The sequence below is a fragment of the Accipiter gentilis genome, chromosome 24 (genome assembly GCF_929443795.1).
Source record: "Accipiter gentilis chromosome 24, bAccGen1.1, whole genome shotgun sequence".
In the NCBI taxonomy this organism is placed as follows: Eukaryota; Metazoa; Chordata; class Aves; order Accipitriformes; family Accipitridae; genus Astur; species Astur gentilis.
The window spans coordinates 13,431,259-13,458,776 of record NC_064903.1 but is presented as its reverse complement, the minus strand read 5'-3'; the positions used below and the strand labels follow the sequence as shown (position 1 = coordinate 13,458,776).

Sequence of the window (27,518 nt, the reverse complement as noted above, 5' to 3'; positions counted from 1 at the left end):
GGGGATAGGAGCTGAGCCCCCCAGGGTAGGGGTAAGCCCAGCGGATGCGGGAACACGTTCCCCGATGTCCCACTGCCCCATGTAGCCCAGCATAGCCTGGGAATGACCTTGAGGATCCCAGCCGCATGGGCTCACTGTGCAGGAGCATCCTATGTCCATGGGGTCAGTGACAGCTCTCTGTCCCCCTCCCCCAGAGAGGGGCCAGTTCTTGCCAACTTTCTGGGGACACCCCCTCTCTTCCCACCCCTCTTCTTATAGCAGCCCTGGGCCTGAGGGGGAAAACCATCCCGGGCAGCTGTGTCTGGCCAGGGCTCCCATGGCAGCAGCAAGGAGAGCCTGGGGGAACTCCCCCTCCGCCGGTGTAAAACCCCAACCTGCCAAGGGGCTCCCCACTCCTTCCTGGGCTCGCCTAGGGGCTGTCTGACACAGCAGGAGCCGGGACAGAAAGCCCCCCCCCCCGCACCACCCAGCCTGCTCCAGGAGAAGCAAAAAGCCAGTGAGAAACACAATTCCTCCAGCTCATGTGCTGGCAGCTGGCTCCGTGCCCAGCCTGGTGCACCTTTTCTTTGCAAGGAAGGTGAGCAACAACCTGCCCCATGTTTTCCAGCAAGTATTTTGGGGCAAAACAAGCCATGTGTGACATTCAGGGATGCCCTGGGTGCTTTGCACCACTTGCCCTGGTGTGGTGAATCAGAAGGGTATTGTACAGTGCTGGAGGGGATGGGGTTGTCTGGAGCTCTGGGAGAGACATGGGAGATCCGAGCTGTGCTTCTGGCACTGGTGTCCCCTGCAGTACGGATGTGACTTTATCCCAGTCATCCTGTCTGGGAATCTCTTGGTGCTGTGAGACTGTGCTCACCCAGAAAGGCTGGAAAAGGTGTTTCTTCCAGAAACAAGCAGATGGGGAAAATGTCACCAAGCAGACAACATGACTGTGAAGAGGGCAGTCGGGGGGTGGCAGCATGGTATAGGCATGTGGGAGGATTGGGGTTGCCTGTCAGGAGCGGTGCTCCAGTTCTGGGTACTGGAGATCTGCATGGAGTGGCACGGGGGCTTCTTGCCTCTAACCCTGGCAGGGATGCTCCAGGCACTGTGGGATGACAACATCCAGGGATCACAGAGGGGAGTCAGGCAAAAGTTCCTTTGGGGGCTGCAGTGGCAGGAGCCTGGACACAGTCACAAATTAATGGTTGTGACACTAGCAGGTGCTGAATTGCTGGGTTTAAACATTTTCAGCTACTGGAAGGCAGCTCCAGGTTCTTGACCCAGAGACATAAGAGTAAACTGGAGAGATGGGGCCTAACCCGAGGGAGCAGAAAGAAAATTATATTATCAAGGTACTCAAGGCTGTGGGAAGAGGAATCCAGGTCTGAAACTGGAGAATACTTGGAAGTAACTTGGGGAGGGGGCCCAGATCCTGGCACTTGCTGCACACAGTGGGTAGCTTTGTGCAAGTACATAACAGCCAATGCAGAGTGAAGCATGCCAAGGACAGCTGGGCATTTGCAGGGACCCTGGCTCCTCCCCTGGCACAGCCTGCTCCCTGGAGCCATGCTCCCCCACATGCCCCAGCAAAAGCATGCATGGCTCCAGCAAGGGGGGTGGCATTAGCAGCCCTGGCTCTTCCGAGGGCTCTGCTAGCCCATATGGGTGCCACTGCAAAGCATGAGCATTGCCCATGAACAGATGGGCCAGACAGTAGCAGACAGCTGCACTTTTGAGAGAGCTGCAGAGAGGCATTGGCATTCTGGGCCTGCCTGGAGCGAGGCACAGTGTAAGCACACTTGCCCATCCCCAAACCTCCCCATGAGACAGCACCAGGGCACTGTCCTCCTGTGCAAATGTGATGGGGAAGCCAGGACAGGCTCCTGCCACTGAAAGTCCCAGAGAAACCTGCTTGGCCAGAGCCAAGGATCCACATGCATGAAGAAAGTGCTGTTGTTTCCCCAAACTGTGCAATTCTCAGCTCAATATGGGGCTGGGGCAGATAAAAATTACTCAGAACAAAAAGTGAGCCATGTCTAATCTCTCCTGGGACTTTTTTGTGTGTACGTGTGTGTATGTGAGAGAGCGAGTGACTCATGGCAGCTTCTCAGGAATGCAGAGTATGTCAGAAGCAGCAGCCACCCACAGGCACTGGCCCTTCCCAGCACTCACATGGGCAGAGGGTACCAAGACACTGGCTGTGCTGCATGGCACCAGCAATCCAGTGGAAGGACCAGGCATGATCCCTTGTACCAAGCGCTTCCAAGCTGGAGCATTTCCCACTGCTGCCCGCATCCCACCTGGACCCTGCCTGCCCTGGGGAGGGCTTAATTTTGGTATGCAGCTGCTCCAGAAAGAGGAACAGCAGCCTGAGTGTCGGCGGGACACATCCCTGCTCTTCCACAGATCTGCCCTGGGCAAGTCCCTGCCACATGGGCTTGCCATGCTTCTTCCCCATGCTGCCAAGTGCATGCTGCTGGCTGGCTCCTGCCCAGCCTACCACCCATACCCACCTGGATGTGGGCCACACTGACTCTTTTCACCAAATGCTGCAGGAAATCCCTGTCACCTTTCCAGTGCCTCCCTGCACAGTTGGAGTGAAGGATGCTGCAGAAGCCTCCTCTCCAGAGCCAGCACTGGGGTTTAGTCACAGAGGATGTGTTTATCCCATGTAACCAGCCCCACTGTGCTCTGCAAGGGCAGAGGTGCTTTAGGGGAGCTGCTTTTTTCAGAACCCACTGTCTCAGTTAGAAGGAAAAAATATGAAAACAAACCACCAACCCACCAACCAAAAGAGTCACCTCTTGGTGCTTTTGTCTCCATCCAGGCTGCTGCAAAACCAGGCCAGATGGAGAGACAAACCTTGGCCTTAGTGCAGATAAATCACAGCAGGAACAAAGCCCACACTTGTCCTTGGGGGAAAAAACCTCCCTCCTTTGGAACCAAAGCTCTGGGCTGGAGGACAAAGGCCTGGCAGACCTTGCTCAGCTGCTGCACCCCAGCAATGATGGAGAAAGAAGAGGCTGCAGCCCCGTGTAGTTTGTAGATCAGCCAACCTGCAGACAGCAGGACCCCAAGAGAGCAGGATCACAGTGGGACCGATGGCACCAACACCCCTGAATATATGGCAATTCCAGCCCTGAGGTTCCCTAGCCCCAGAGTACAAATGCCGATGTGGAGGAGGTCCCCAAAATAAGCCATCTCTCCTCCCCTGGCCTTCCCTGCAGTAAGTGGGTCAGGAGAGCATTTCTCCTTTTTCTCTCTCATTTCTCACGTCAGAGGCATCTCTGAATGATTCAGGCAGCAGGAGCACAACAGCCATGCTCCTGACACAGGGTGCTCAGGGGTCTGTGCCTGCAGGAGCTGGGGAGGACAAGCATTCAGGGATCTCACTAGCCAGAGGATGCTCCCTGCAGCTGCTGGCTTTGCACGGCTATTGCTAAATGGTCTTTGCTCCTCAAGTGTCAGAGCAGCCTGGGGAAAACAAAAGCAGCCTCCAGGCACACATATCCTTCATAAGTCACCTAATTACCCTTGCTGATTAAATGAAGCTCACAGCAATTGCTCTCTCCTGGGCTTTCTTTGAGGGTTGCTGCTGCTGAGTCAGCCTGGAGATGGGGTTATGTTCCCACGAGGCCTCTGGTTTTTTGTGTCTGTTGCGCGCTGTGCTTAGGTCATCTCGAGACACCCTGGCTGCTGCAAAAACTCCTGGAATAAGCCCCTAGGGCTGCTCATATTCAGCAAAGCTTCCCCTCAACCCTGCAAGAAGTGGCTCTCCTCCACAGATGCTGTGCTTGGGGCCGTGGGGAAGGGACATAGTCATGTTCTGCCTTACCCCCCCTCTTCCCTGGTGCTCAGTGCTGCTCAACCCTTGCAACCTTGCACTGACAGAGCTCCTGGTGAGCCAGAAAAGGGTCTAAATCTAACAACATTAATTTAACGGTGCTCCACAGGAATGGCTGTTCAAGAGAAGCACTGTCTCGGAAAACTCCTCTCTTCATCGTTGCCAAGAATAAAGGAGAGCTGGATGCAGGAAGCTGTAGCAAGCTCCTGTGCAGCCTGAAGACGTCCACCCAGCTGCCCCCCAGCCCTGAGCTGTGTCTGTCGCTGGTGCAGACCCCTAAGCCTGGGGATGCCACTGCCACTATCGTCCATGAGTGTCCATGCACTGCACTCACATTGTCCCCACATGCCCAGCCCAGTCCTTGGGACTGGCAGGGGTGCCTCCTGGCCAGGTAGCAACAGGAGAGGCTGCAGACTCATGAGATGGAGGGATTGTCAGGGAAGATCGACCAGGATCCTGGCCAAAGGGGCAGAAAACAGGCAAGAGTTGAATAAGGAGATTATGGCACATCCAGGAATTGTTATTCACCTTGTACAGCTGGGGAAACTGCTGCAGGGAGCAGCAGGACTTGCCCACAGTCACCTGCAAGGCAGCAGTAAGTCAGAAAGAGAGCGCCTGTATCACCTGAGCAGCTGCTTGGTATCATTTGCTGCGCTCCAGGCTGGCTGCATCCATTCACTGTCCAAAATCAGTGCTTCTCGGCAGGAGGGATAGCTCAAGGGGTGGTTGGGGGCTCACTGCCACTCTCAGCACAGCGCTGTGCCTGGCGCCAGGCTGCTCAGCCTGCCCTCCTGTTTCCTAAACCTGGCTGGCAGAAATCCCAGCTGCTGGCAGGAGAGAGCAGAAAGCCCCTTCTTTTGTGGCATGGAAGTGGGGGAGGCTGGGGGAGAGCTGGCCTACACTAAAAAGTCCCCATGGCAGCTGGGAGGGGAGTGAAGAAGAAAGACTGTTGCTCCCATCCATAGACACTGAGTGGCATGACAGGCTGGAGTCCGAGTTTGTTTCATTTCCAGAAAATGAGAAAAGAGAGAGAGACAGAAGCAGTGAGAGAAACCCCACTGAAAATCCCTGTGTTCTTGCTTTGACAGGGCTGAGCTGCAAATTTCCTTTCTGCAAGCTGCAGCGTGCCCCCAGCCAGCCGCCAAGCTGGGGCTGTCCCAATGCAGCTGCGTGACGCCAGCGCGGATGTCCCAGCTGGGGGAAGGGGAATTCAGACATTGCTTCTCACCATACTAAAAGCAGCGACACGGTGGCCTCCTCGGCAAAGTGCCATGCAGCTGGGGCCACAAGGCCAGCAACATTGGGGCCACATCATGCAGAGACACTGGAGTAGCAGCTTGAGAGCCCCAGGACACTGCAGCCCTCCAGGTCCCTGCACACCAGGGACATGTTTCCTATCGACGGGGGACCCTGGCATCTGGCGGAGATGGCCAGGTATGGTGCCTTGCTGAGGTGCCTGGGGGGGCACCACGGGTCCATTTACAGAGCATTTTGGGGGGCTCTGCAAGTGGGGGACATGGTTTTGCTGACTGTGTTATTGCCTGATACTGCTTGCCCTGACTGTGCACAGCCACTGGAAGCCTGCATGGGCTGGTGAGCTGTGGGTTAGCCCAGCCACACAGGCTGGGAGGTGGTGGTAGTGCCAGGAGGGAGGGAAAGCGCTGGAGACAGGGAACAGCTTTTTGTGTCTGTGTCTTCTGAGCTGACCAGAGCTGCTCACTAGGAAGGTGCCTTGCAGGGAGCTCCAATAGCTGTGGGGTACTGAGGTGCTAGTGCTGGACTCCGCTGCTGCACCCACTGGCCCCTGTGCCACTGTCTGTACCAAGCTGGGCCTGAGCCCACTACACAGGAGCCCCCAACCCTGCAGCCTCTCTAGCCTCCCTGTCAGCCCAGCTCCTTCCCCACCGTGGGAGGAAGCCGAGCGCCTGCCCTGGGCGATGGTGCAGGTGAGCTGGGAAAGATAGGTCCATGCTGCAGATGCTCAGGCTAGTGGGTGCCCCTGGGACCAAGTGTGTGTGGGATCCCCCAGGTGGCACCGGGGAGAAGGCACAAGAGGAACTCTGCCTGGTCCCAGGGCATGGGGGTAGCTGTTTGCTTGCAGGGAGACAAAACCAGGGACTTGCTGCACGGGGATGGGAGCCCACCACCTACTGGACATGCAGGAGACACAAGTGCCACCTGACACAGGTGTTCAGATGGGATTTCCAAGATGAAACACTGCTGCCAGGCGTCCACTTGGCCCCAGCAAACCCTCCACATAGGCCATGCCCTCTCTGGTCACATCTTCTCCCAGGGGAAGCTGCTCTGCTTGCTGCCAGCCCTGCCTAGAGCCAAACAGAGACCCAGCAAAGAAATGGTGCTCTTGGCTGCTCAGTAGTCGGTGTAGGATCTGTCTGACAGTCTCGCTAACAGCTACATCTGATTACTGGGTCACCAAAGGGTGACCACGCTGCACCTGCAGGAGCCGCCCTCTGATCTGCTGGGGACAGGACGACTGGGACTGTTTGGAAGCATGGTGGGGGCAGAGGGGAGCCCTGATCCTGAGTAGTGCCATGGGGCTTTGGCTGCCCAGGAGAGCAAATGCAGGAGCTTTCCAGATGCCAGAAAGTAAATAAACCCTTGTGGAATGCAGTCTCCTTCTTCGGGTGGTTATGAGGGCAAAAGCCCTTTGGACCATCCTATCTACAGGGACCTTGGAGCTCAAGTGCTGTGCACTGGGCTGGACACCTGGATTCTCTCCTCCTGCACCACCACAGCACCCATCAGTCCAGCTGTGGCTTGCCTGGCCCTTGGCACCTCAGATGGCTGAGTCCCAAGGCCCAAACCTGCTGTGGGTAGCAGCCACCAGCCCCCACAGGACGACTGTGTGCAAGACATCACACCTCAGTCCCCATGGAAGTGTCCTGCCACTTTGGTTTGGGTGTGCATACAGTGCTCCAGCCGGTTCCCTCTAATCAGGGCAATGCAGGAAACACTTGTGATGCTGCTGTGGCTCCTGACATGTCCCCGCCTGCTTGTGAGGAGGAAGGTAGCGCTCTGCTATTTGCTGTGGGGTGTCCCGGCCACCACGGCAGACTGCTGCTCTTGGTTCCCAGAATGTTGTCTGTTCTCCCACCCAGTCTGCACCACCTGTGCTCCTGCTCCCACTCAAGCACTGGTTTCCATTAACCCCACAGGAGGGTCAAACCCGCTCCTCCTTCACTTACAATCTCTCCAGGAGGATCTCTTCTTTTTGCCTGTTGTGTCTCAGGTTTTCCAGCTTTGCTACTTCCTGGGCAGCTGCATCCCCAGGTGGGAAGTAGGTGGCTTTTGTTCTGCAGGAGTGCAAGTGAGTAATGGCTCAGAAATTGGAGGGATCATTGTTTCAGGGGAGACAGTAAAATGTGTTCCTGCCAGGCAGCATGCCTGGGCTGCCCAAATGGGCTCGGGGTCAGGCAGGGGCACATCAGGGCAGAGCTGGGTGTGCATGCTGCACACAGTGCAGCAGACCCTCCATACCACTTCCAACATGCCTGAGACCCCGGCTCCACCACACACCTGCACCGCTCCTCTGTGTGACCCAACATGAGAAAAGAAGTCCTGGCCGATGTGCCAGGGTGCCGAGATGCCCACAAAGGCTATGTTTGTTTTAAGCAAATGGCAAAAGGTGCTGCTTCTCTGGAGTGACAGCTCTCAGCTGAGCAAGAGCCTCCCATGTCAGAGGGAGCAAACTGCCATGGGCTTTAGGAAGCTTTTAAGACACCCTTGGAGCCCCCTTTGTCCCGCCCCTGGATGCTGCAGGCCCCCTCGTGCTGCACTGATACTCTGTACCTGAGCCAGTCCTCCTGGAAGACCCCACGGCAGAGCCACCTACGGCACCAGGGACACGGGGCCTGACCAGGTGATGCTATTGCAGTAGCAGAGGGCACAATCTTTTAAAGGGGCACACTGATGGACACCAGTGGGCGCACAGCCGAAGCCAACCCGTGCCCACATGCATGGCCGCAGCCGCTCTACACCCACACGCGTGCCCGAGCTCACCCCACGCGCGCCGCCACTACGTGCTCGCCCCCCTGCCAGTGCCTTCCTTCTTCCAATGACGCGCCGGGGGCGTGGCGTGGCGCGGCCACGTGAGGGGGCGGTCGCGCGCCTGCGCAACCTGGTCACGTGCCCGCGCGGCGACGAAAGGAGCCCAGCGGCGCCATGGCGGTGCCGGGCGGAGGTGGGCTGGGCCGGGCCGGGCCGGGCCGGGATGGGATGGGATGGGATGGGATGGGATGGGATGGCGGCATCGTCCCTGGCTCCCCCAGCGCGGCCCCTCCGGCAGAGAGCAGAACCCGTGCCCTGCGCGGCACCGTTTCCATTGGCAACGCGCGGCGACCGGTACCGGGGCCTGGCACCGCCTGCGGGCCCGAACCGCCGCAGGACGCTCTGGAGGCGGCTCCCGGAACAGGGCTTCTCAGCCCGCGCCCCGGCATCAGGGGCATGACCTGCAGGAGCACCGAGGGGTGTGGGGAGTCCCGGGGACAGAGTCCGAGTGGGTCTCGGGGGCTCTGGGGGATGGTCTGAGGCCCTCGGGGTAGGGCGTGGGGCCTAGGGGTTCCCGAAGGCTCGGGGAGAGTACCAAGCCCCATAGGCTGTGTGACTGGGTGGAGATTCGGTGTCCCTGGGGAGGCCCTGGGCGGCTGGCAGGGGGCTGTGGGACAGCAGTTCTGGCACTGAGCCTCTCCAGATGCCTGCAGGTGTGAAGGAGGACTCATTCAACGTGCTGGATCTGGCGGAGTACACGAAGAATCGGCCGTGGTGGCGCAAGGTCTTTGCCCCCAGCTCGGGATCAAGCGCGGAGAAATACAATGTGGCCACACAGCTGGTGATTGGAGGGGTCACGGGATGGTAAGATGTGCTAGGGTTGCTATTGCTGCTTGTGGCAGGCAGGATGCCTGTGGGCATTAACCATGCTTTTGGGAACACACTGACAGGTGCAGGGTCGTCATCTGGCAGTCTTTCAGAGAAGGCAGGTGTCCAGCTTGCTCAGCCAACTGTGCCCTGGCATGCTCTGCTGAACTGTGGGAGGTCTTAAAAGCTGTCTCTGCTGTGGAGCTGAAGAACTGAGACCCTCGTAGGGAAGAAAATGGCATCAGGCTTTAATTTTTGAGATGAGATAATTCTCATTTAACTTCTGGTATAAAGTGGTAGTTTTGAATTTAGGACAGGCAAATATGAGCCTCTTGGAACAAGGATACCATCTTCCCTGGCGGTGGATGTGCTTCAGGCATCTGCACAAAAATCTGTGGAAGTGGCTTACTGTGCCTGTGGGCATGGTTCCTGGGGTTTTGTGTTGCTCGTAGCAAGTGCTGGTGGCTTTTGGCTCTATTTGCAACTTCATTTCTGCAGCAGTGTTGTTTGAGTTGAAAGCTTGGTGTAATCACACTGCTTTGCTTCTTGCTGTGCCTGTGTTCTTCATCTGGCACAGGGGTAACCATTTAAAAGTGTAAGACATCACCATTTTCTGATAAAAATAGGAGCTGGCTACCTCCCTCTTGTATCTTCACTAAGTGTGTAGGAGCACGTTGCTTTGTTGTTTTACAATGCTGATAAGGAAACTGTTCAAAGTAAAGTCTGGTTTGGGTGATAACAATATGCTAGCCCTTTGCTGCATGACTGAGCAATGGGGTGGCGCTTGCTTGAGTTCTGGTGGCTGCAGTGATGTCTTTCATGTCAGAGAGCACGTAACCCAGTTTGGAGACCACTTTAGGCCACTGCTGTCTGTTTGTTTCAGCATTTTTCTCTTCTGAGAAATGAAAAGTAAGCAATTGTTTGGGCAACAAAGAAGCTTGCTTTGTGATCTGCTCCCCATGCTTTATCATGGAGCAGCAGCAGATGTGCTACCGAATTTCCCTTCAGAGATGATACCAGCTCAAAAAAAAAAAAAACAAAACTAAAATCACTTGTTGATTTGGGTGAGATCACGTGTTTCCGATTACTCCTTTGGGAGAACGTTGATGTTGAAGAGATAAGAATCAAAACTGCAAAAGGCAGTGATAGTGAGAAGTAAAAAGCTATAAAGCATTAGTTTTGGCTGGGCACAAACCTTTTCTCTTTCTCTCTGGTTGCACGTGGGTTTCTTCTGCCATTTGTCAGGCTGTCTCTGAGTTGTGGGTAATTACTGCCAAGGCTGCCTTGCCTGTGGGAAGCATGCTGAGGAGTGTGTGCTTGGTATCTCGTTCACCTGACTGGATCCTGGTTGATTTGTAGGTGTACTGGATTCATCTTCCAGAAAGTTGGAAAGCTGGCAGCGACAGCGGTGGGAGGTGGCTTTTTCCTACTTCAGGTGTGTATGAATAGTGGGCCAGGCTTTCCAAGAACTGTGCTGGAAGGGACAAAGGGCTGTCTAGTGATCATTATTTGTTGGGACATGTGGGGCCAGTTTGCTGCTCTGCCAGGAGCTCTGTGTGGCCATGGATGTCAAGGGCATGTGTTCCCTGGGGTACGTAGATGCAGCAGCAAAGCAGGATCAGCGTGTGTAAACTTAAGGCTTGCCAAAAGGTGCTATCCATTTAGGGTCTGCTAACAAAGGCCAGGCCAAAGGCATGTGGGGGCTGTTATCGCAGGGGCACCTGAGGCAGCCTTCAGCTGTGGCAAAGCACGCTGCTGCTGCTGCTGCTGCAGGACTGTCTGGTCAGAACTGGCTACTGTACTTAATCCTGTGCCTGTGGAGATGCTGTCCCTGGAAGAACAGCCCTGGCTGTCAAGAGGGATTTGTCTGTGTCTGTGATATGGTTCTGGTCAACCTGGCTACTTGAGGAGTCAGGCCAGCACAGATGGGGCTTTCTGTAAAGCATTGGAGAAGAGAAACAGACATCTCTCTCTGTCCTTGAGCATTTCTCCTGGTTTCCGAGAACCCTGGCACTGAGGGGAGCTGCTCAAATGTGGACTTCTAGCTTGTATGTCCTGCATGAGGCAGAATGGCTCTCAGGCCTTGCTCAGCAGTCTTATTTGTTTGCTTCTCAGGTGCTGTCTCATGTGTGACTTGTTGTCCCTGGTCTTCTGGCTCTGCTTGTTGATGAAAGCCAAAAGCTTGCTCTGAGCAGGGAGAGTTTCACTGCTGAATCATCCTGACCAGATAAAATACTTGGAGAGGAACAGGCTATTAATAGCTGTGTACACCCACAGCAGCAGGAGAGCTGCAGAGTCCCAGTGATACATGTGGCAGTTGTGAGGGGGAGGTGATGCCAGCTTTACATTAGAGAATAGAGGCTGAAACAGGCTAAGCTGCAATGTGTGCCCTGCTGTTAGGGGATTACTGTGGGACACAGATGTTGCAGGACAGTTAATACAGCTGCAGGGGTGGTCCTTTGTCCAACTTTTAAGCTAGAGTGCTCATCCTCTCAGCCCACTGGACCAGTGTGTGGGAGGTGGCCATGGTCAGGGAAAGTGGGTGGGCAAGGGGGTCTGTTTAGCTGTGGTCATGTAGGACTTTACTCCAGGAACTTTCTTTCCACTCCTCAAAACTCTAGATTGCAAACCACACAGGATACATTAAAGTGGACTGGAAGCTGGTAGAACGGGACGTGAACAAAGCCAAGCAGCAGCTGAAATTTCACAGCAGTGGTAACAAAATGTCTCCAGAAGTGAAAAGCAGAGTGGATGAGGTGAGACAACTTTCCCAGGGCGTGTGCAGGTGCTTAGGTGGAGGGACAGCAGAAAACAGGATTGACTCCTGGGCTCTTATGGATCTTCCATTGTGCAAATACAAGGAGAGAATGCTTCCATTCCATGACAGCAAAACTGGAGAGATGTCAAAGGCTGTGGATGTTGTCTACCTAGTCTTTAGTAAAGCATTTGACACCATTTCCCACAGCATTTTCCTGGAGAAACTGGTTCCATACCCTTTGCTGGGTAAAAAACTGGCTGGATGGCTGGGCCCAAAGAGTTGTGGTGAATGGAGTTAAATCCAGTTGGTGGCTGGTCACAAGTGGTGTTCCCCAGGGCTCAGTATTGAGGCCAGTTCTATTTAATGTCTTTATCAATGATCTGGACAAGGAGATCAAGTGCACCCTCAGTAAGTTTGCAGGCAACACCAAGTTGGGTGGGAGTGTTGATCTGCTTGAGGGTAGGAAGGCTCTACAGAGGGATCTGGACAGGCTGGATTGATGAGCCAAACCAGTTGTATGAGGTTCAACAAGGGTCACAACAACCCCATGCAATGCTACAGGCTTGGGGAAGAGTGGCTGGAAAGCTGCCTGGTGGAAAAGCACCTGGGGGTGTTGGTCAACAGCCGGCTGAATATGAGTTGGCAGTGTGCCTAGATGGCCAAGAAGGCCAATAGCATCCTGGCTTGTATCAGAAATAATGTGGCCAGCAGGACTAGGTAAGTGACTGTCCCTCTGTACTTGGCACTGGTGAGGCTGCACTTTGAATACTGTGTTCAGTTTTGGGCCCCTCACTACAAGACATTGAGGTGCTGGAGCATGTCCAAAGAAGAGCAGCAAAGCTGGTGAAGGATTTGGAGCACAGGTGTTATGAGGCGTGGCTGAGGGAACTGGGATTGTTTAGTCTGGAGAAAAGAAGGCTCAGGGAGACTTTATCACTCTCTACAGCTGCCTGAAAGGAGGTGAGTGAGGTGGGTGTCTGTCTCTTCTCACAAGTAGCAAGTGATAGGACAAGAGGAAATGGCCTCAAGTTGTGCCAGGGGAAGTTTAAATCGGATATTAGGAAAAATTTCTTCACCAAAAGGGTTTTCAGGCATTGGAACAGGCTGCCCAGGGAAGTGGTTGAGTCACCATCCGTGGAGGTATTTGAAAGACGTGTAGATGTGGTGCCTAGGGACATGGTTTAGTGTTGGAGTTGGCAGTGCTAGGTTAATGGTTGGACTTGATCTTAAAGGTCTTTCCCAACCTAAGTGATTCTATGATTCTATCTATGCATATTTGAGACAGTCAGAGTGGCTTCTAGGCATGACACCAGCTCACTGTGTGTTGCTGCAAAGTCTTTAGGGTTGGGAGAAAATGTGCTGGGGTTGCCCAGAAAAGTGTCTCTTCAGTCTGACAAGAAAAGCACAGCAGAGTGGCCTCGGTACCCTGGACTCTGCTGTACCCTGGTCTGGCATGCACAGCCAGCAGCCCCTTCTGTCAGACTGATCATGCTGGTTGTGAGAGAGCCTGGGAGCATGTAGTCTTGGACTGCAGCTCTCAGAGGATCTGGGCTGCACCGGGACTCGATCAATTCAGGAGCTGTACACGCAGCAGGGAGATGAGGGAGGAGACGTCGTTAGGCAGGATACTTTCCCAGACCCAAGCAGTGGCCTGTCTCTGAGCATCACTCACCTCAGAGAACAGCCTGGGGGATGTCATCTTATGGGGAGGGTGGGTGGGTGACCTGCTGTTATTGAACACTGTTGGCTCTTCTCTCCCCTGCTTAGGTAATCATATTTCTGAAGAAGAATATTATCCTGACTGGAGGGTTTGCTGGAGGATTCCTGCTCGGAATGGCGTCCTAGAAACTGTGCTCGACTCTCCCTTCATGCCCAGCCTTCCCTCCCCTCCTCTACTGCTGTTCTCTCTCACTTATAAAGTCAAAGGATGTTGCTGACAGGCTCAGTCCCTTCTGCTCACAGGTTCCAGCCCTTGTTTCTTACAACACTGCTTCTGATTTCCAACTTTTTTTGCTGTCTGGGCTGTTAGGGTGCTGGGATCAGTCTGAAAGCTTATGACTCCTGGTGTATTGTTGTGATTCCTTTCCCCACCAAATATGCCCAGTCCCAGATTTTCTGATGAGCTGCAGCCTCATAAACACGTAGTGGCAGAGAAATCTCTTAAATGTGCCTCTTTCCAGGTGCTCAGGGCTGTTATGTGTACATCTGTCTGCCAGTATATGTGTACAACAGCTGTCAGCTGTTCACTGCTATTTAGCTTGCACTTTTTATGCCCTGGTACCTGGAAGCCTGTGCTTCTTTCTGAACAAAGATGGTGTGTGCAATCCAAAATGTGCTCAGTTGTGCTGGGGTGGATGCAGAAGTGCCAGGGGACAGACTGGGCTGTGTCCAGGGCAGGTGGATAAGGAGCGAGTTGATGCTATATGTGGTGCTGGGGGTTCTCCTGCCCTCTCCCTACCATTGTATTGCACATAGATGGCCGTTTGGCTTCTCCTTTGCTGCTGTTTGTACCCTTACTGGAATTGCAGCACTGGCACTGCTCATGGAAACTGAGCACCATGGATGACTCTCCAGGCCCTTTCCTCATCACGAGTTCTGAAAGTCACCAAGCTTCCTGCACTTTAGAGCGCCTTTCTCACTTGCTAGCTGACTGCTCAAGCCTTTGAAATGTGCTGAGGCGCTCTCTTGTGGTGGGCAGTCTTCCAACACGCTTGACTTGTCTGTGTCAGGCTAGCTGGCACAGGCGGTGTGCGTTTCAGCTGTGCCACTTACTGTAAATCATCTTGGGCCTCAGACTGCTGTTTCTAGGTCTACCATGACCTTCTCTGGCCACTTTGGTGTTGGTGATGCTTTTAGAGCTGTAACCATGTGGGACAGGATTGTAGACAGGAAATGCATCCCTGTTTAGGGTACATTGTACTGGTCCAGGGTCCCTGTTGCCAGCTCTACTGGAGTCGGTGGGTGGGGGGAGGATGCAAAATCGAGTGCAGTCCTTTACCTGCCTTTGCAGAGCACAACCCTCTCTGTGAGCAACTGAAATGACAAAACTGTTGGGTAAACTAGGTTGTGCTCTTGTGGAGCGGCTCATTTCCATACTTTCTGCCTTGGTTATGTTCTTTCCTTCTTTGCGTTTACCGTTGCCACAAAAAAAGCTGCTTGCTTAATTCCATCAGCTGCAGCCCCTCTGCAGGTCATGAGGCAGCTCAGATGCAGAGCTCAACTGCTTTTGGACAGTCTGTCCCAGTGCAGCTGTGTGCAGAGCAGAACTCTAATAAACTACAAGAGAAAATTACAAAAAAAAAAAAAAATCCCTTAGAGGTGTTCTGCATTGGCTGCTGGGCTGGCATTACTGCTTTCCAGAGTGTGGGGACTTGGATGACGGTGCGGTGATGTCCTCCAGCAGGTCCATGTAGGATTTCTTGCCAAGAATGGATTTTTTTTTATGTGAAAGTCAGCCCATCCTTCAATGGGAAACATGCTAGGGAATGATGATGCATGTGGGTGATCAGGATGCAATACATGGCACAGCGGCTGCACCCCATCTCCTGTGCTGTGTAAGGCCTTTCTGATCATCTGCTGCTACTCTCAGTATAGCTAGAAATGGGTATCTTCCCCTGAAGCTGCTGGACATTCTTCCACCAGAGGTTTTGGAATGAGCACTTGCAGTTGTTAATTTTGCTTCAGCTTTGTTGATTGAAGTGTCAGTGTAGCAACACATTGATTTAGCTGAGGTTTTCTCACCTTCAGAATCTGAAAAGACGCTGCAGGTAATCAGGAAACAGAAGTTGGTATTGTTGCTCCTGTTCTGCCATACATGGCTAAGGAGAATGAAAGAGCAGCTGGGCTCATGTTCTTTTAATGATGGTCTTCCTAAAAGCCATTCAGGACTGCAGGAGTGATGTGATGCAGCAAATAGGTCTTCAGTAAATTGCTGTTTGGAAGTGGAGTAACAGATGGTGGTAGAGGTTTTGGTTTTGGTGGTTTTTTTAGGAACCCTGCAGGGCTGAAAGTGCATGCATTGATACATTTGTATTGCAGGGTATCTCTTGTTCCTCTAGGAAAACAGCATTGCTGTCCCTCTGCCTGGTCTGCTGCATAACACAACTACTTCTGAGATGCACTAATCTCCACAAAGCTTTCTCCAGTGACAAAACTCAAAGTAAATCATTAACAGACCTTAGAGATGTTTTTCAGCCTCAAATAAGCCGCTATTTCTGCCCAGCCACAGGGAAGATGTATTGGGTTCTGCTACATGGGGTCCTGACTTGCTGCTACAGAGAGAAATGGCCCAGATAGGGAGTTAAAATGCCTCTGTTGCTGCTGGAAGGGGAAACAAGTGACAAAATCATGTTGAGTTTGATGTGAATGCAGGCAGGGAATCAACAAGGACATGAGGATCTGGTAAATCAAAGGCAGTGTCGGGCTTGTGGCTGGCACCATTTGATGCTGTGGGCCTGCACTGGAAGCTTTGATGTTGAATGAACCTCTGTGGGGATGCATTTTCATTATTGCAGGTGCCAAGATGAGGTCGTGTCCCGTCCCGTCCCTGTCCCCTGTCCCCCCCCCCGCTAGTTTTGGTCTCGTTTCAACAACTTCTGGTGTCTGTTCCACTATAAGGTTTAAAACTCATTAGGCTTTTAAAGTGGTTTTATACATTGTATGTAAATGCTTGTTGAAGTGATATTTTATTAAACAGTTTTGCTCTAATAGCTTCTATGTGTGAGGTCTGTTGACTTCTTGGGAACCAGCATGGTTTTGTCTTACCCTGCATGTTGTGTTTGACTCACGGGAGCAGTTACAGCCAGTCCAGTAGGATGAAGCCACCAGCCTTCCCTCTCCTCTGCAGGTAACCATGGGCTACCTTAATAAATCCCTCTCCTTGATGATCCTGGCACCAGTCACCCATGTTGCCAGTAGGTGGGATGCTTCTGGGACAGGAGGTGATTCTGCTGCCAGCCTGGCTTCAGAGTCTCCCTGCTGAGCAGGTTTGCTCCACCCAAGTAGAAGTGGGCATGGAGATGAGGCTTTTCTTCTTAATAGACACAACAGAAGACTAAGTATTTATTTTTTATCATCTGTTAGTGACTTTCCACTGTTCCTGCTCAGATAGGGCAAAAGGGAAAAATGAGCTACTTGTCAAGTGTTTGAGCTGCTTCACAACATTGTAATCACTTTCCCTTACTTTTCAAGAATACTAAAACCCCAATTTTGTCTTAAGGTTTTTTTTTGGGGGGGGGGAAGATGTTGGGAGGGGAAGGCTAGCCCTGAATTATTCTGATCTGGAGCCCCAGTTATAAAAATATCAAGGAGCTTCTATTTAAACATGATGATACCACAAGTAGCTCTGGATTGTGAATAGAAGCCAAGCTGCCCAGCTTGCAGCTATGTTGTATTCTCAATAAACAACCAGACTGAGACTACAAGTTGTTCCAGTCATTTATTTTGTATCATGGTATTTCAGAGTAGTGAATACAGATGGTTTTCTCTTCTAGGCTTCAATACACTCAAACTATTGTGCCTAGACTACAGTGGTCTGTTTATAGAAGCTTATTTCATAAGTAAGTTGTACTTTATCACGGCACAAAAGTCCTTTACGGCTAGATCTAATGACAGAGTTAGGGGCCTAGGGGGTTTGAAGTCTGATATGTAGGTGCCTAGGCTGTGTAATGGTGCTGGACTCCAGCTACAGGGGACAGAGAGACTTAGGCAGCTCTGAAGAGCAATGCAGGAACCTGTCTACCGAGCTCTTCCTACAGGTCACAGGAAATTCTGCTGCATGGGTGAGAGCTTCTGAAAAGCCATCTCTTCCTGGGGTCCAGACACAGCCAGCTTGTGAGTGAGTCTGGAATGCTGTGTTGAAAGCAAGTGCCTACAACTGCTTGTTCAGTAAGCAGCACCTAAATCGGTTCTTGGATCTAGCCCAGGGCTTTGTGACAGGCCTCTGTGTACCAGCGGGTTGAACTACGCTGGGTTCATAACATATTGCTTAAAGGTGTTCAATTATACATAAACTCATAAATTTTATATCAACAGTCTAATCTTTCAAATGAATATTGCTTTTTAAAAAAAAAATCCTATTCCTGCAGCGATCCCTGAAATAATGTTCCTAACATCTCTGTCATGCAAATAGCAGCGTGTAGGCAATTCAAATATAAAGTAACCAAAAGTCTGTCCAGTGGGAAAGTGAGGCACTTAGGCAAAGTGACTTGTAGTCACTCGTGAACTATGCAAGACCTAGGAACAATCCCCAGACCTGATTCCCATTCTTGAGTTTGAACCACTGGACAGGCAAATGTTGTCTGGAACTACTGCATGATGGCAGCAATACCTTTGCTGTCTCAAGATGGGCTTGTTTCATGTGTCACGCTTAAACTCACTCACTCTTCTGAGCTCGTTTCCTGTACCTCTCGCTCCAGAAGCCAGAATAACTTGGTTCCAGTTCTCCATTTTGAGAGCAAGGATGGATTATAGTAAGGTAAGCATTCTAAAAACATCAAGTTGACTTTTCACACACACAGGTGCGATGCAGAGACAATGTAGATGATGTTTTGGTACAAAAAATAAAGTCTGTTAACCAGGCCATCTGTTGGTACTGCATTATGCTTTTTGGTGTGCCAGGTAGTGTGTTCTAGGAGCGATCTGGCTTTCCTGAAAGTCTAAAGAAGGCTTGAAAAAACACAGATCAGCTCTGCAGGTGAGTCCATGCTCTGGCACCTGCTGGAGCTGCATTGCGTTACTGAGGTGGTGGGGGAATTTCTTCTGAAGTCGCCTTAAACTTTTCTCTCTCCCTTTCTTCTTTCTCAAACCCCGAACAACAGACGGATCTGCCCTTGGGGTACTGGGCGCAGCACTTCCACATTTCCTGAAGTACGGTTTCACACTTAGACTCCATGTAGTTTTTCACTGGAAAATAAGGAGGAGACACTAAGTCTGCAGAGGGGAACAGGTTTTGTCCCTGGAGGGGACACATCTAGCCCAGCCCTTCAGCTGCTGGTAGTGTGTTTCTCTGAAAAGCAAGAACTGCTTACAAGCATTTAATCACTTCTTCTGCTCGACAACAATTTATCTTTAGTTTCAGCTATCTAAAGCCATGCAAAGGCAGCCTTGCTGGTGTGGCTGGGAGTATCTTCAGTCCCACAGTTTTGTAGCTATCACATCTCACTACAGTAAGAATAAGGTTTCCCTTACTGCTGCCCTTCAATCCTTACTTTTTCTAGCCTGTGTGCTTTTAAGCTGGATCTTGTCATTCATGGTCTTCAACTCAGCTGCCATGTCACTATAAGGTTTACAGCTGAGTGTAAATATGAAAGCATCCAAAGATGACTTGGTATAAACAGGGACATGTGCACCCTTCAGCACTGCAGCATTTGTAAAAGGAAGGGACGAGAAGCATGACTGCCAACCTCCTACCGGTGGGCAGGCTGTAGCTTTGCAGCGCAACCGAAGCAGGCAGCATGCGAGCAGGAATGCTTAGCCAGACGCTAGCTGCTGAATCCAACTGCACAGAGCTAGTGACATGAACACCTTCCACACAAAAATCCCAGCTCTAGCTGAGGAGGTGCCTTACTTGACCTCCTCCCACCTTCCTTCCTAGGTTTCTTCACTTGGACGCTGCCAGAGCTGGGAAACAGGGCTAACCGAGCTCCTAGTCTGACCTGGGATGACTTGGCTCATGTCTTTGTGGATGGCACAGCTACGCCCACCTCTCCTTTCTCCGTATTGTCTTTGTTTCAGGCTCAGAGAGATTTCACTGCACTGGCAGTTTCAGGCACTGCAGGACACAGCTGATTTGTCCAGCATCCTTTCTGCCCTAGCGCTTTGCTAGCTGCCACTGTTGGCTGAGGTGGCAAAGCCCATAATGCTTTGCAGGGCTGGCCACCAGACTCTTGGAGAGAAGCCCTGTGGGTATGTGAGCAGGCTGAACCTGTGGCTTGAATAAATAACTACCTGCCTGTCTGCAAAGAAGTGCAGGGTGTGCAGAGCTACCCACTCTGCCTTGGATGAGCTATGCAACCACTACACAGTTGTGCTCCCCGCTCCCCGCCCTGATTTTTAAAAGACTAAAAGAAGCAACAGCAACCCAATGTGAGACACACACACAGCAACCACTGGAGAACCCAGAAAGCAGCAGTGAATGCCTTCTGGTTAACAAGCAAGCCAGCCTGCTCTGATTGCTGGGCTATGAATTCCCTAACTGGCTTGGTGAGTGACCTGTAACACAAGCACAGAGATCACCCCTGAGAAAAAGATTATGGTGATGTTACTGCTTTGTGCAAGCTGGCAGCCTAGGAGGCATGGCAGGCCCTTGGAGAGGAAAGTTCATCTCTCTCTGCTATAACCCACCAATGATGAATGCTCCAAGGCTCTCCTAACTGTTCCTCTGCCTGTGCAGGTTTGTTTCCAAAACTACAGCTACATACAGGCACACCCTGCTATCTGTCAGGGATGCATTCCTGAAAAGCACAAGGGTTAGTCATACAATGGATAGCAAAACACAAAAGAGATTTACAATGAACATTCAGTCTCACAGAGGAAGCAGGCAAGATCTTTTGGAACAATGACCCACTCCAAAAACAGCCTTTGAAAAGCCATCATCTCCCAAAGGTCCTGCTTCCGCCCTTCATCCTCCACACTGTATACACCACCTCTGAGTATTTGTCAGTTAAGGCTCTGTATGCATCCTCTATTGCATTAATTCTTACAGGGAAAAATTGTTTTGCTGTTGACATAGCTGCTTCATCTGTGCAACTCAGACAACTCCACAGCATGGTAACACATGAACAACAGCAGCACTCCAAAATGATAGCTAGAGAAGCTGTGGACAGTGGAGTGTGCATATAACAGACTCAAAGAGCTTCTTTGCTAACACTTAACCATTCAGATCAAATCTGTACACAAACCTACACAGGTAAACCACTCAGAATAACCTCCATGAATGTTATAAAAAGAACATTGTCACAGACAGGACCAAAACAAGGTCAAACATTAGCTTTTAAGTGCAGTTACTGTGGGGAGAGAAGGCAGCCAGCCGTTCATGGGAGAACACTCCAAACCATGAAGACAGTACAAAGTAGTATCTAGACAAATATTGGGGACATGTAGAGGGAGTTGTTTGAGCCCTTGCTTTGAGCTGAACACAGCTTCCAAAATACAATCCTGGGAGAGACAGACATCTACCAATAACTGACTATTGCTTTTCCCTTTTTCCCAGATGCTTTTCCTCCTGTGCTCCTCCCCAGCTACTGGGACTGTTGTGTTACCCATACAGATTGGAATCGCTGTTTGCTGCAGCCTGCAAAGCCATCCCTCTACCTCTCCAGCAGGACCCCCTCCTCCCTCCCTGCTATATTTTAGCTAACCTGCCTGTAGTCTGTAAATAAAGGCAGAAATGAGTTGCTGTGGAACTGGCATGGCTAATTTTAGCTGCGGCATCGCTAGCCTCCTGCGTCATCATCCCTGGGCTAACACCATGAGTTATTCTCATGTAAAGCTCAGAGCATGCTGGCTAAGGGCTCCACCAGGTGAGTTAGGAAGAACTCTTTCCCATATGGCTAAGCTGCCTTGGCACAGAGGAATGTTTTCTCTTATTCATTCCATAAGGCAAATCCTCTCCCAAGAAGCAACCAAAATTTTTAAAAATATTGTCCTCTGCAAGTAACAAGTCTACTCTCCCCAACTCAGGCTCCCAAAACACATTATCACATAATCTCCCTTTCCCCTACAAATATTTAGCTAAACTAATACAAAACAGCTGTTAAAGGTCTCCAGAGGGACACAATCTCATACCTTAAGGCCAGGTCACATATACCTAACCCATTCCTGAGAGACATCTGCCTGACCTGCTCTTAAAACACTGCTGGAGCTAGAAGCTCTGCAGTCTTCTCATACAATCCACCCACTACCTCACTACCCACTCTGTAAGAGAGCTTATTATAATGTCTAGCTCTCCCTGCCTACAGCTGAGTCCCAAGACTACGCATGAGATCTCACTACCAGCATGGAGAACACTCTGAAATAAGCACATTACTGTTACAAATGCTCTGTTTTGTACTAATGGTGTCTCATTACTTACAATCAAGCACAAGGGAAATCTATTAAACCCAGACATTATAATTTTGTTTGCTTTGCAACCAGGTGATGCTAATGTGCTTGCTTTCTTCCATCTCAAGGTGAAAGGAGAACAGGGTTAAGTTAAAAGAATTAAGTTCCAGCAAAAATCAAGACACCAAAAAGACAAAATGACACTTGGTACCTTGCAAGCATTTCTGTATTTCACAGGCTTGTTTCTGGCAGGGATCCTTCTGGGACATGTTCAGAGAACTAAAATGATAGGAAAATGTTACTGTAGAAACAACATGCTTTTCAGGGGGTGGGGAGGCAAGACGCTGTCTTAAAGCCAAGAGCTCCCAATTTCCCTCTGTCACAGACAGTTCAGAAAACATCTATTGCTGCTTGCAGATGCCTGCCAACATACACAAGAATTCTCTGTGTCTGGCTAAAGGATGATAATGTGGACAATGGATATGGGGAAGTTTTATGTTGCTATGCTTGAAGGCCTTTTTCTCTTCTCTGGTCAAAATGTGTCCTTTTCCACTTGGATGCACAAAGATTCCAACAAAGATTCAAATTAACATGGCTGACTAATTCTTAGCAGTTCTGTGTCTCTAGACCTTATACTAAAACATGTATTTGTGTAAAAGCCCTCTCTGTGAGTTCTACACAACCAAGGATTTGGTGTTAGTCATATAACTGCAGCTGGAGGAAGCATTTAAAAAAAACCAACAAAACAAACCAACTTAGTTGTGTATGTCCCATAAGACAACAAGGAGGGCTTTTTTTTGTTGTTGTTCCAGGAGAAAGTCTCTTGGAAACCCTCACCCTCCAAAAAAACCCCACCAAAACCCCAACAAGACTGGAGGACAGCTCCAACTTGTTCAAATCCCTAGAAAACAGGATTTCAGACACTCAGTTTGACTTTCTGCAGCTGTGACAACTGTAACTGTGATCTTCCATGAGAGATCAAAAGATGAGCAAAACCAAATGGTACTAGTAGTTGGATGGGAGACCTCTACAGGACAGCACCGCTGTTACCAAAAGTGGTGGTGGGACTTCAACTCCCTCTGAGCCACAGCTCAGCTCCTGCCCCTGCCCAGAGCTAGGGAGGTGCTGCCTTTTAAATTTCTGATAATTCAGCTGCCCACAGCACTTTTCAATACCACTAGGGCATTATTTCCAGCATCCTGGCCAAACTCCACTTGGGGCAATTACATTCTGCCTACCTAGAACTCCCCCTGATGTTTCACTTGGACACAATACTCCTCTTCACTGCCTGTCCTAAACTCTCGTATGATGTTGCTGTGTGAAGTTTAACTGCTTCCACCTCAGAGGTGGCTGCATTTCAGTGGAGAGAGAATCATTTATTGTACAAAATATACAACGACATCTTCCTAGAGCCACTGCTCCTGAAAGACAAAAATTCGTATTAAAGAATGACTGGAAATAAACAGAGCACAGTAAAAATCAGGGGTAATGTCTACACATACCAGATTAATCACCAGGCACGAGTTTAAGCAGCAGCTCTTCAACACCACCAAGCTGTAAGCAACAAGGAAAAGTTCAATACGTCTACAGTTACTGTGGCTGAGCTAATGGACTTCAACAAAATAACAGTCCTTTGCCGTCCCTCAAGGATCTCAAATGACTTCACAAACAGGCATGACTATGGTCTATTGTTGCCACCATCCTTACCATGAGATGGTGCTCTATCTCCCAAACGCGAGAGTTACTATCCCTGTACTGCTCACCCTGGGACAGCTGCCACATATGAGGCAGCCGAGATGGGGGGAGCTGGCTGGGTCGCAGCGCCTCACCCAGGGGAACCTGAACTCTTTGGATCCGAGCCCTCAGCATACCTTCCTCCTGGGGGAAAGTAACAAAAAAAGCAGGCAGTTACTGGCAATGCAGTAGAGGCACCTGCAATAGCAAAGCTAGAATCACTGGGAAGCTCAAAGGACACTTGCCTCTTCCGCAGCCACAAGCCACGTTTTGCGGTGCTCATCGCAGTAAACACCTACGCGTCGCACCCACAGTCGGACAGGAGGAGCGCCAGCGTGCCCTCCTTCTGCCATTCCCTCAGTCACTTCAGGATGCTCCCGTTAGGTGGACGGCATCAACCCGCAGGATGCATGCATGGTCTCTTTAGCTCTGAACACATTCACGGAGAAAGCTCTCAGACCTGAAAGGCACCTCTGGGTGGCGTCTGACTTACTGTATGAGATGCTATGTGCTGAAACGTCCCTAAAAGTCAGCTTGGGAAACTAAGGTGGTGCCTAAGTGAACAATAGTTTCATGACAAGTTGTACGTTGGGACATGCGTGCTGTATGGTGTTTGTAAGGCATTCTGGGGCAAAAGGTGCTATTGGTACAAAGTTAAACCCTGTGAATATTGGCTTTGCTTATTCCACTAACAGTCCTATTAACAGTCTCTGTGTAAAATAGGGAAAAACAGAAAAACAAAAAAAATTATTTACACAGGAGTTCCGTGGCTAATGATGGTCTAAATCCCAAAAGGAAAACTTGTGACAACAGGTGAAATTAGCTTAACAAGAACGAAGATCACACTGGAGACAAAGCATGAACCTCCGTATGCACGACTCTCATATTTGAAACTTGCAGAGCTGTCATTGTGAAGGGTCCTTCGTCTCATCTCTCAAGAGGATGGCAGCATTGTCCATTCATATACAAGCTTCTTGTGAATAGCTCTCGTGACTTTGCGTAGTTCAGCTTTTAGATGGTTACAGAGAGCCACCGATACCAGCAGGGGCAAAGGAATTTTGGACATTGAGGTGGTTCTTCCTACCGGATTTTTTTGTTTAACAGCAAGTTTATCTGTATACCAGTTAGATCAAGCTGAGTCATTAGCAAATGAAGGTCAGGGGAAATGATTCTCTCTTTGAACCCTAGAAGAGGTAATCAAAATGGTACAGACAGTCTTCATTCTTTATCTAGGTTTAAAGTAGAACAGAATTAAGCTGTAATACATATAACATCCTCCTGCTATGAAGCAGATGCAATATTCCTATCCCAGTGAAACACAGTGGTCTTCTGAAAACTTGTAAAGTTATAAGGCATATTTCAGACAGGAGCAAGAAAATCTGGGTACAAAATAAAGTAGGGAAAGTCAGGGAAAAAAAAAATTGTTATACATTGGGGTACATATATAACAGGAAATACACTTCCATGTTGCCTTCTATATCTTACATCAGTGCTTCTCTACCTTTTTGAATCAAAGGATCACTTAGCCTTTTTGACAGATCAGCCTGAACAGCACTGTCACAGTATTTTAATTTCCAACAAAGAAAACTTTGAATATTCTTTTATTATTTCTTTTTTTCCCATTCTGTTTGTTTCCTTGCTTATGTGTGGGAACGTGTATGTGCATTATAAATAGCACCACTTTTCTGAAGACCATCCTGTGATGTGGTACAGCCATTTCAAGCAATGCTCCAACAGCTGGATCACTGACATTTAGAGGAATGTGACAGCAGACTGACAAGTCTCACAAGGCCTTCAAGAATAAGCTATGAGGGTTAAAGGGAAATTTCTGTAAGTCTTTTTCATTCTGCTTTACCCTAAGTCACTTTACAAATTTAACCCCATGTGTGGAAATCACTTTGCCCAACAGTGAAATGTAGCAATTGCCACTGCTCATTTTCAGTCAGCTGAATATAATCACCCAGGTTGGAATTTGGCCAGGATACTCTCTTACTCTGCAGTAAACTGCCAAAAGCTCCATCATGACAAAAAAATCCTCAAGAACTTGCTTTTATTGCATACGAAGCTGGAATTTCTAGAGCTCATCATCCTTAGAATCAGAAGACTCACAACTGACTTCAGTAATTGAAAAATATTACTCAGTAAGTGAACATTATTTCCTACAGCAAGTAAACTCTCCTGGAAGGTCTCCTATCCAAATACTAACCTGGTTCAGTCTTACTGAACTACAGGTAGGAGGACTAAAGTACAACACATATGTTTGTATTTATTGTGTACGAACATGGCAGTAATGATAGGTACAGGACCGACAGAACAAGGTCTCATGCAGAGGACACTGTGCAGAATGGGCAGCAGTTAATGTGTTTTCACCCTCTGCCCCACTAATTTGTCCCAAACTTCCTTGGAACTCCATAGCTCTGAGTTCAGTTGCCAAAGTTCAAAGGCGCAGTCTGGCCTCTCTTTTCAACAGTCTCTAAGACTGTTATGAAGGTGCCCAGTTAGTGCCACAAATAAAATCTTGAGGTCAGGCAAAACCATCAATTGGGTTTAAAGTAAGACAGGTCTGTCTTTACTACTCAAACATACAAAAGAAACAGGAGATTTGAAAAAGAACGCGTTTAGACATTTGCACCTGAAACTTTAAGAAGGGAAAAACATATACAATTCCTATTTTTGCACATTTTATCAGAAAGCAATAAAATAAAAAAGTCTGATGAAGACATGGGTGAAAGGAGAAGTAAGCTTACTTATATGTAAAACAAGTTGTAAAACTAATTTCTTATACTGCTTGCTTAATAATCCACTAAAAACCCCACCACATCCAACAAAAAAACCAATCAGCTTAAATTTGCAGGATTGCAGCGTCATCCTTTGACACAGATTTTAATGTTCCCATCAATATAGTTGCAGAATCTGAGCTGTTTAAGGTATTGATTGGGGGAGATTTAAAGCCCAATCCCCACGGACAGGAACAAGACTTGCAAGTATTCTGTCCATCTGAGCATCAGGCCTTAGAAGTTTAATGCTGTTCTGGGACCTGGGTGGATTTCTGAGCCATACAATAAATGAATAAATGTGAAAATGGCCAGGAGGAGGACTGCATCTTGTGGTGAAGACAATTTATTTGCTTTTAAATCAGGTACATTAGAAAACTTTAAGAAAACAGTGAAAGAAATTGCTCCAGCTGCTGCTTGTACCATCCCCAGAGCTGGAGCTCAGCATGCTGAACAAAGTCCACCCTTTATTACCTTCTGTTTTAAAAGGGGACTGGGTCAGATTATTAGAAAAGTTCAGCTGCCATTTAGGCACCAAGGGAAAAAAGCAATGCTGAGGCTCAGTGAATTGGGCATAGCGTTGTACTAAGCCAGCTACACAGCTTCTGGACCACAGCTGGCCAGTTTGGCCTTCGTGGAGAGTGTGCAGCTGCCTGCACACCTCTGTCTGTGCAGCCTTTGGGGAGCCAAAAAGGAACTGAGCTTTCCTGAAAAACCCAGCCTGCATCTTGCAACAAGTCAGGGATCAGATGAGCTGTCTGTTGATGTAAGAGCAGCTTGACTCACTCTAAAGCTTCTTCTTGGGGGTTTGGACCCTACTCTGCCTGGAGCACTTGCCCCGAGCAAGCACATCCGTGATTCCTCTCCGCTCTGCCCAACCTACTGAGGGGTAGCAGATGCTCACCGACCGGCCGGGCCTGTCCAGCAGTTTGGGGAGGGAAGGTCTAGCTTTGGTAGGATCTAAAGAAACAGGAAGACAAAAAGAGATGGACATAGTGTGGGGGGAGCCCCGGAGAAGGAAGGGGAGGACGAGGAAAGGGGTGCAGAAGCGGGGCCTGGTGAAGGGCCGGCCGAGGGGGCGTGGGGGACGGTGCGGACAAGGGGAGCAGGGAGGGCAGGATGGGGAGGGGGGGAGGGGGTGAGGGACCGGTGCGGACGGTGGGCCGGCCGCGGCGGGGAGGAGGCAGGAAGGGCCGGGGAGGCCAGGCCGCCGCGGCGGGAAGAGGGCGCAGCACGTCTCCATAGCAACCGCCTCCCACCCGGGCCGGGCCTGCGGGGCTCGGCGGCCGCCCCTCGGCATGAGACGGCACCAGGCGGAGCGGGGGGCGCCGGGCCGGGCCCCTCGGGCCACCCGCCCGTGACCTACCTGCAGCCCCGCGCCAGGTGACAGCCAGCGCCGTGTGCACCGAGCAAAGCCTTCCCCCGCCCTCCCCTCTGACCCCGCAGCCTCCCCCCCCGGCTGCTCGCAGGCCCCAATGGCCGGCGCGCAGCGCAGCCCCGCCCCGAG

General features: G+C 50.3%; 4 protein-coding genes across 6 annotated transcripts in view; 2 read left to right on the top strand and 2 right to left on the bottom strand.

The window, feature by feature from the left end:
* TRMT2B (tRNA methyltransferase 2 homolog B) overlaps window positions 1-27,518 on the top strand; it is a 233,711-nt gene that overhangs the window by 78,146 nt on the left and 128,047 nt on the right. The gene's annotated exons all lie outside the window — the stretch shown is intronic.
* FUNDC2 (FUN14 domain containing 2) lies at window positions 7,925-16,171 on the top strand. 2 transcript variants are annotated; one of them, XM_049827710.1, is made up of 5 exons: window positions 7,925-8,030; window positions 8,551-8,701; window positions 10,064-10,139; window positions 11,326-11,460; window positions 13,230-16,171. In XM_049827710.1, the coding sequence occupies exons 1-5, from the start codon at window positions 8,012-8,014 to the stop codon at window positions 13,305-13,307; spliced, it is 459 nt and encodes a 152-aa protein (XP_049683667.1). In that variant the 5' UTR covers window positions 7,925-8,011; the 3' UTR covers window positions 13,308-16,171. The 2 variants fall into 2 exon arrangements, with proteins under 2 accessions (XP_049683667.1, XP_049683666.1); XM_049827709.1 differs by lacking the exon at window positions 7,925-8,030 and adding an exon at window positions 8,081-8,345.
* On the bottom strand, window positions 16,280-22,735 carry CMC4 (C-X9-C motif containing 4). Its single transcript, XM_049827713.1, has 2 exons — window positions 21,715-22,735; window positions 16,280-18,365 (listed from the first exon to the last, which is right to left on the bottom strand). Exons 1-2 carry the CDS (start codon window positions 21,902-21,904, stop codon window positions 18,196-18,198), a joined length of 360 nt encoding a protein of 119 aa, XP_049683670.1. The 5' UTR covers window positions 21,905-22,735; the 3' UTR covers window positions 16,280-18,195.
* MTCP1 (mature T cell proliferation 1) lies at window positions 21,741-23,590 on the bottom strand. Of its 2 annotated transcripts, none has more exons than XM_049827715.1 (4): window positions 23,483-23,590; window positions 23,211-23,381; window positions 23,006-23,057; window positions 21,741-21,782 (listed from the first exon to the last, which is right to left on the bottom strand). In XM_049827715.1, exons 1-3 carry the CDS (start codon window positions 23,588-23,590, stop codon window positions 23,010-23,012), a joined length of 327 nt encoding a protein of 108 aa, XP_049683672.1. In that variant the 3' UTR covers window positions 21,741-21,782; window positions 23,006-23,009. The 2 variants fall into 2 exon arrangements, with proteins under 2 accessions (XP_049683672.1, XP_049683671.1); XM_049827714.1 differs by lacking the exon at window positions 21,741-21,782 and adding an exon at window positions 22,815-22,924.

Coding starts and splice junctions, on each gene's coding strand:
- MTCP1 (XM_049827715.1), bottom strand. CDS start 23,590: ATGGCAGAAGGAGGGCACGCTGGCGCTCCTCCTGTCCGACTGTGGGTG. Junction 23,382..23,482: donor GGCTTGTGGCTGCGGAAGAG/GCAAGTGTCCTT, acceptor ACTTTCCCCCAG/GAGGAAGGTATGCTGAGGGC. Junction 23,058..23,210: donor AGATAGAGCACCATCTCATG/GTAAGGATGGTG, acceptor TGTTGCTTACAG/CTTGGTGGTGTTGAAGAGCT.
- FUNDC2 (XM_049827709.1), top strand. CDS start 8,081: ATGGGATGGGATGGCGGCATCGTCCCTGGCTCCCCCAGCGCGGCCCCT. Junction 8,702..10,063: donor ATTGGAGGGGTCACGGGATG/GTAAGATGTGCT, acceptor GTTGATTTGTAG/GTGTACTGGATTCATCTTCC. Junction 10,140..11,325: donor GTGGCTTTTTCCTACTTCAG/GTGTGTATGAAT, acceptor TCAAAACTCTAG/ATTGCAAACCACACAGGATA.
- CMC4 (XM_049827713.1), bottom strand. CDS start 21,904: ATGTTTTCTGAACTGTCTGTGACAGAGGGAAATTGGGAGCTCTTGGCT. Junction 18,366..21,714: donor AATACAGAAATGCTTGCAAG/GTACCAAGTGTC, acceptor CTTATTTTCCAG/TGAAAAACTACATGGAGTCT.